The 6,689-nt window shown below is 51.2% G+C and overlaps 1 protein-coding gene across 1 annotated transcript; it reads left to right on the forward strand.

The window, feature by feature from the left end:
- Positions 1 to 12: 12 nt before the first annotated feature.
- On the forward strand, positions 13 to 1,550 carry LOC136528937 (peroxidase 45-like). Its single transcript, XM_066521947.1, has 4 exons — positions 13 to 394; positions 501 to 698; positions 835 to 994; positions 1,110 to 1,550. The coding sequence occupies exons 1-4, from the start codon at positions 179 to 181 to the stop codon at positions 1,502 to 1,504; spliced, it is 969 nt and encodes a 322-aa protein (XP_066378044.1). The 5' UTR covers positions 13 to 178; the 3' UTR covers positions 1,505 to 1,550.
- The last annotated feature ends 5,139 nt before the right edge of the window (positions 1,551 to 6,689 follow it).

The raw sequence follows: 6,689 nt of genomic DNA on the forward strand, positions 1-6,689 counted from the left end.
CCACCATATCGCTTGATTTCGACCAGCCTCGATCGAACGAAATAACTACCTACGGCCAGCTGCCACGCTTTTGGAAAACGCACGCAACAAACAACAGCTTGAATTTGAAAGCCAAGCTGCCGGAGAGAGAGAGAGAGAGAGAGAGAGAGAGAGAGTCGTGTGTATTATTCATTCATCGATGGCGAGGCTTAGGCTGGTCTTGTTTGTCGCCGTCGTCGTGTCCGCGGCGCTCACGCCGCCGTCCGCCATCGCGCAGCTGAGGACGGACTACTACGCCAGCACCTGCCCCAACCTCGAGACCATCGTCCGGGGCTCCGTCAGGCAGTCCATGGCGCAGTCCCAGATCGCCGCGCCCGCCGCGCTCAGGCTCTTCTTCCACGACTGCGCCGTCAGGGTACGCACGCACATACTACTTATATCCCAGCTGCTAGCTCCCTGCTAGCACGCATGCTGCCGATTGACCGAGCTCGATCGCCTTCTTCTGATGCATGCGGATGCAGGGCTGCGACGCGTCGATCATGATCGTGAACTCGAATGGCGACTACGAGTGGCGGAACACCGCCAACCAGTCGCTCAAGCCGGATGGGTTTCAGGCCATTCTGAGCGCCAAGGCCGCCGTAGACAGCAACCAGCAGTGCCAGTACAAGGTGTCGTGCGCGGACATCATGGCCCTCGCAGCCAGAGAAGCCGTCTACCTGGTATGTGCTATTCGTCAGCTTCCATGCTGTCAGTCGTGTTGCTACTTGGTCGTTCAAAAAGAATAAAATCTTGTCGTCAGTTACATATATGCTGTGCATGATGATGCAACTAACTTTCTGCATGCATCGGTTGCAGAGTGGCGGGCCGTACTACCAGGTGCAGCTCGGCCGGTTCGACGGCAGGGTGTCGACCAGGGACAGCGTCCGGCTGCCGAGCGTCAACTTCACCCTGGACCAGCTCAACTCCTTCTTCTCCGGCCTCGGCTTCTCCCAGGCCGAAATGATCGCCCTCCTAGGTAAACGGCCGGCACCGCCGGCTCCTCATCCATCGTCTCACTTAGCTCGTCTCGGAATTGCCAGCCTGCTAACCGACCCTGATGACCTTGCACGCCCGCACTCCAATTCGACCAGGTGCGCACACCCTCGGCGCTGCGGACTGCCCCTTCTTCCAGTACAGGATACGCAGCGACCCAAGCATGGACCAGGGCCTCGCGTCGCAGCTGCGCGGCACCTGCGGCTCCAACCCCAGCGGAGGCTTCGCGTTCTTAGACCCCACGCCGGTGAGCTTCGACAACGCCTTCTACGGGAACCTGCAGGGAGGCAGGGGGCTCCTGGGCACCGACCAGGTGTTGTACAGCGACCAGAGGTCCCGTGGCGCCGTCGACAACTACGCGTCCAACCAGGGCGCCTTCTTCGTCGACTTCGTGGCGGCGATCACCAAGCTCGGTAGAATCGGGACCAAGAAGGCGGCCACCGGCGAGATACGCCGCGACTGCCGGTTCCCGAACCAGCGAGCAGCTGTGTAGTTAGTTGGTTAGCCTCGCTGGCCGATTCACATCATTTGATGATATATATATATATATATATATATATATATATATATATATATATATATATATATATATATATATATTATATATATATATATATATATATATATATATATATATATGTATGTATGTATGTATGTATGTATCCGTATTACAGTATATACTATATGTAAGAGTATATATATAAGTCTATCACGGCTGTAATTATAATAAGTTGATGGCGTTGATTCAGTGGCCTCATGTCTTTGGCGGTATCGCACGACAGCTTTTGTCCCAAAGAATTTTTTCTGAGATATACTGGCTGCTTAAAAATTTTGGCTACTTTGAAGAATCTGCTATCTAAGAGTTTGTTTGGACGCACTCGTATCTACGTCAATCTATATGTGTGTTCAAATGGATTGAGATAAAATAAACTAAATTTTACTCTAATCCACCTCAACGTATATAGATTAACATGGACACAGGTGCATGCAGTCAAGTCCAGAAGATGTTGGGTATCAAGCATCCGGCAATCCTTTCTCCGAGGAGAGTGTAAAGTCCCAACCTCCAAGTATCTAAAAACCTTGAATTCCCTAGAGCTGATCAGTGGTGGATGATGGATACAAATTAAAGTGTAGCACAACTAAACCAATAGAGCTCTGTAAGGCTCCATTCATGGTAGAGACATAATGGAAAAAACACACTAGAGAAAATCATGATTTAGAAGCTGAGAAAATGATGCACCAAAATGAAAGTATGGCAGAGGCCCTACCTAGCAATAGCATTGAGTGCTCCACTAGAGCTTATGATGCCTTGCATTCTTTAGACCTTTTTTTGAATTTGGTCTAATAGTTTTACCATTTTCTACTTCAGAAAAAAAAAGAGAAGTTTTAAGTCTTCGTGATGCTGCAAGGTTACCAAGTCAATAGTCATGCATGTGTACCACTCTCTCAAGTTGGTGTAGAAAACAAGCTCGTCAACAAGGCAAGCTTATTTTTAAAGTGACGGACAAAAACTTTGCCACGATTTTTATTAGATGGAGAAAATATAAATATAAATGTCTACCTAGCTTTTTGAGAAAAAATTGGGCCTAATATCCACACAATTGGGAGAGTGTACCACTAATCTTGTTGAACAAACTATGGAACGTCGTCCAAACCAAAGGAGGCTTTTACATGTATGCCATTAAAAAGTTTGTAATTACACACAAGCCATTAAAAAATTTGACCACACACGAGTGCCATCGTTCTGAACTTCTTTGCTCTCCGAGCCATTCCGTCGGTGTTCTGTTCGTTTTTCACGTCTATATGTGGGCCCGGTCAGTATAAAGGTCCAAAATACCCTTCTCTCATCCTATCCCCTTGCTTCTTTAGTCCACACCGCTCGCGCTCGCGTCCGAGGCCGGCGGTGCTCGCGTCCGAGGCTGGCGGAGCTCACGCTTGCGCTCGCGCTCGCGTCCGCGCCCGGCGGAGCTCGCACTCGCGCTTGTAGCCTGCACTCGGCGGAGCTCACGTCCGCGGTCGGCGGAGCTCACGCTCGAGCTCGCGGCCGCCATCCCCTCCGTCAGCGGCGGCGGCGTCCACGCCCGGCCTCACGCTCGCACTCACGGCCGCCTATCCCCTCCGCCAGCGGCAGCGTCGTCCACGCCTAGCCTCGCGCTCACGCTCGCAGCCGCCATCCCCTCCGGCAGCGGCGTCCTCATCCACGCCCGGCTTCCCCTCGCGCTTGTGGCCGGCAGAGCCCCGCTCGGCGGAGCTCGCGCTCGAGCTCGCGGCCGCCATCCCCTCCATCAGCGCTCGTGCTCGCGGCCGTGGGCGTGCCTGCCGCGCTGTGCCGCCGCGCGCTCTGCGGCCAAGAAGAAGGAGATGGCGGTGCTGCTGATGGTGGCCACTCTGGCCGTGGCCATCCTCAAGGTGGCCGCCGCCGTCGGCGTCGTCACCATGTTCGGGGGGCAGCCGCACGGGGGGCAGCTCCACTCCGACCATAGCGCCACCTCATCTAGGCTAACGCGCGCGAGCTCGCGGCCGCGGTGACCGCCTCGGCGCCGCTGCTCCACGCGGCCGCCCAGCCTAGCCCCGGCCGCCGCGAGCGCGGACGCGGGCAAGCTCTGCCCCGCACGCACGAGAAGAGAGAGAGTTTGGGAGAGAGAGAGAGAGAGAGAGAGAGTTTGAGAGAGAGGGTAGGGATGAGAGGGCATTATTGACGTTTTGACTGACCTGACCCACTTGTCAGGACTCACAAACGGTGAAAAACGAACAGAACACCTGAAAGGTCTTTGTTTGGTTTTGGTAATTGAGTGACAACTTAGGTGGACTAATTGTGTTTATGTGAGAAGAGAGAGAGTTTGGGAGAGAGAGAGAGAGTTTGAGAGAGAGGGTAGGGATGAGAGGGCATTATGGACGTTTTGACTGACCTGACCCACTTGTCAGGACTCCCAAACGGTGAAAAACGAACAGAACACCTGAAAGGTCCTTGTTTGGTTTTGGTAATTGAGTGACAACTTAGGTGGACTAATTGTGTTTATGTGAGATACACAGGTGATTAGTCCACAGGTACATGTGTGTGAGCAACATATGCCATGAAGGTGAAAATGGCTTGGAGATGTTGCAAAGCTCACACATGTGGTGATGAAGGAGCTTAAATGCACATGAGACATGACATTGAGTCATATGATCAAGGTGGAGAAGATCAAGACAAGACTTGGCTTGATGGGCCGGTTGCAAGCGTGAAGGGCAAGTCGAAGGCTTTGGAGTGATGGACCGCGGGGTGGTGAAGCTTGAGCAAGACTTGGCGCCGATGGACGATGGCAACGGTGAAGAGCAAGTGAAGTCAAGATCGATGAACCAATATGATCACGTGATGATATGAAGTGGATCATATCATTGTCGATCATGTTGGTGCATGTGTTGCATCGATGTTGGAGGAGATGAAATGGAATGCGCAAGGCAAAGGTATAACCTAGGGCATTTCATTTCACCGGTCATAGGTGTGTAGAGAAGTTTATGACCGGGTTTAGGATAGATGGCCATACTATCAAGAGGAGCAAACTTGTTTGCATATCGGTCATCTAGTGCCACTCGAGTGATCTAACTTTGCATCGTCGCTAGGATCGAGTGGCGTGGCAAGTTGAGTGGCTAACATCCTTTGAGAAATGATTGTGAAAATGCTAACACACATACACACGGTGGTGTACACTTGGTGGTGTTGGCACATTTACAAAGGAGATGAAGTTGGAGTTGATGTGGATCAACTTGGTGAAGGAACTCCACCGGCGGAGTGTCCGCCCGTAGAGTGCGGACAGTCCGACGGTGTCACCGGCGCCCTAGACAGAAAAGACGGGTCTTACAGAGTGGACCGGACGCTGGTCACGTAGTGACCGGACGCTGGGGTCCTGCGTCCGGTCAGAGTAATGTATGGTGGCGCAGGCAGAGCGGAGAAGCTGGAGAGTGACCGGACGCTGGTGCTGCGTCCAATCACGTCCGACCGGACGCGTCCGGTCATGACTGGTACCTTACTGGAAACGACCGGACGCTGGGGTTTCTGCGTCCGGTCAGATGAAGCTGCTGCGTCCGATCAGGTCAAGTGACCGTTGGAATCGGGACACGTGGCCATCTGCGGGCGACCGGACGCTGAGGTCTAGCGTCCAGTCAGCCCGACTTTTGCCCAGTGAAGGGGTAACAACTCTATTTGTATGTGGGGTTATAAATAGAGGCCATGGTCGGCCTTGGGCCGGTAGCGGAGCACACTAGAGCCTTGGTGGCTTATGTGGTAGTGCTTGGGAGCCCTCCATCTCACACTTACATGATAGTGAATTAGTGATCATCCGATAGTGTGAGAGAGCGATTCTAGTGTGATTGCATCGTGAGGTTGCATCGAGTGGCACTAGGTGATCGAGTTGCAAGCCGGTGGTGCTTGTTACTCTTGGAGGTTGCCACCTCCTAGACGGCTTGGTGGTGGTCTCCGTCGAAGCGCGCAAGAAGCTTGTGCGGCGCTCCGGAGAAGTGCTTGTGAGGGGTATTTGTGCTCGCCCCGCGAGAGTCACGAAGAGCAACTTTAGTAAAGCGTGTCATTGAGCTACCCTCACTCAAGGATAGGTTCTTGCGGCGCCCGACGTGCGGGCTTAGCGGGTGATGCTAATTAGCCGCCGAACCACCAAGTGAGCGGTCGACACAACGGGGACTAGCGTGTTGGCAAACACGTGAACCTCGGGAGAAAAATCACCGTGTCAACCTTGTTCTTCTCGTTGGTTTGCATCCTCGTTACATAAGCTTGTAATTACTTTCATATACATTGTGCTTGTGTAGTTGCTCTTGTAATTAGTTAGCTTGTGTAGCTTACTAGTTATCTTCTTGCTTGTGTAGCATAGAAGTAGCTCCCTTGCGTGGCTAATTTGGTTTGTATAACCTTGTTAGTCGCATTGCTTAGTTTGTGTAGCTAAGTAATTGCGCTCTCTAATTTGGCATTGGTTGTCTTGTTATTGAGCATTGTTAGTAAGTATTAGGTGGCTTTGTGCTTTTGCTTACTAGCATGTGTAGAAGCTCCCTTGTTGCTTAAAGTACTAGTGGCATAGGTTTGTGTGACCTTGCTCCTAGAATTGGTTAAGTGAGCTCTAGCTAGCCCAGCACCTTTGTTGCATAATTGTTATCTTTGCAAGGTGCCAGTGAACATATATAGTGGGGTATAGTCTTGGCTAGACCGATAGTTTTAATTCCGCATTTGTATCGGTTAGCCGACGCGATTAAGTTTTAGAAAAAACTATTCAACCCCCCCTCTAGTCGCCATCTTGACCCTTCAACACCGACGGAATGACTTGGAGAGCAAAGAAGTTCAGAACGATGACACTCGTATACGGTCAATTTTTTTAATGGCTTGTGTGTAATTACAAACTTTTTTAATGGCATATATATAAAAGCCTCTAACAACTTTACCTCACTACTTGCTCAACCCTAAGCCAACTTTGGTCGAAAATGATCCAACTAGAAAATCAACTACACTGGCATCTAGCTAACAACTAAAGCAACTATGAACAACTCAACCTAAGAACCAAACTAGCAACAAAAACTTCTTGGAACTGAAAGGCCTAGCGATGCCTTCAAGAAAGACATCGACAAGCTAGCCCATCATGGAAAAAATTTCACCTATAATTCCAGCATGGTAGGAGAAGATGTATGAAGAGGATGCC

Source organism: Miscanthus floridulus, chromosome 19 (genome assembly GCF_019320115.1).
Source record: "Miscanthus floridulus cultivar M001 chromosome 19, ASM1932011v1, whole genome shotgun sequence".
Taxonomy (NCBI): domain Eukaryota; kingdom Viridiplantae; phylum Streptophyta; class Magnoliopsida; order Poales; family Poaceae; genus Miscanthus; species Miscanthus floridulus.

Coding starts and splice junctions, on each gene's coding strand:
- LOC136528937 (XM_066521947.1), top strand. CDS start 179: ATGGCGAGGCTTAGGCTGGTCTTGTTTGTCGCCGTCGTCGTGTCCGCG. Junction 395..500: donor TCCACGACTGCGCCGTCAGG/GTACGCACGCAC, acceptor ATGCGGATGCAG/GGCTGCGACGCGTCGATCAT. Junction 699..834: donor CCAGAGAAGCCGTCTACCTG/GTATGTGCTATT, acceptor CATCGGTTGCAG/AGTGGCGGGCCGTACTACCA.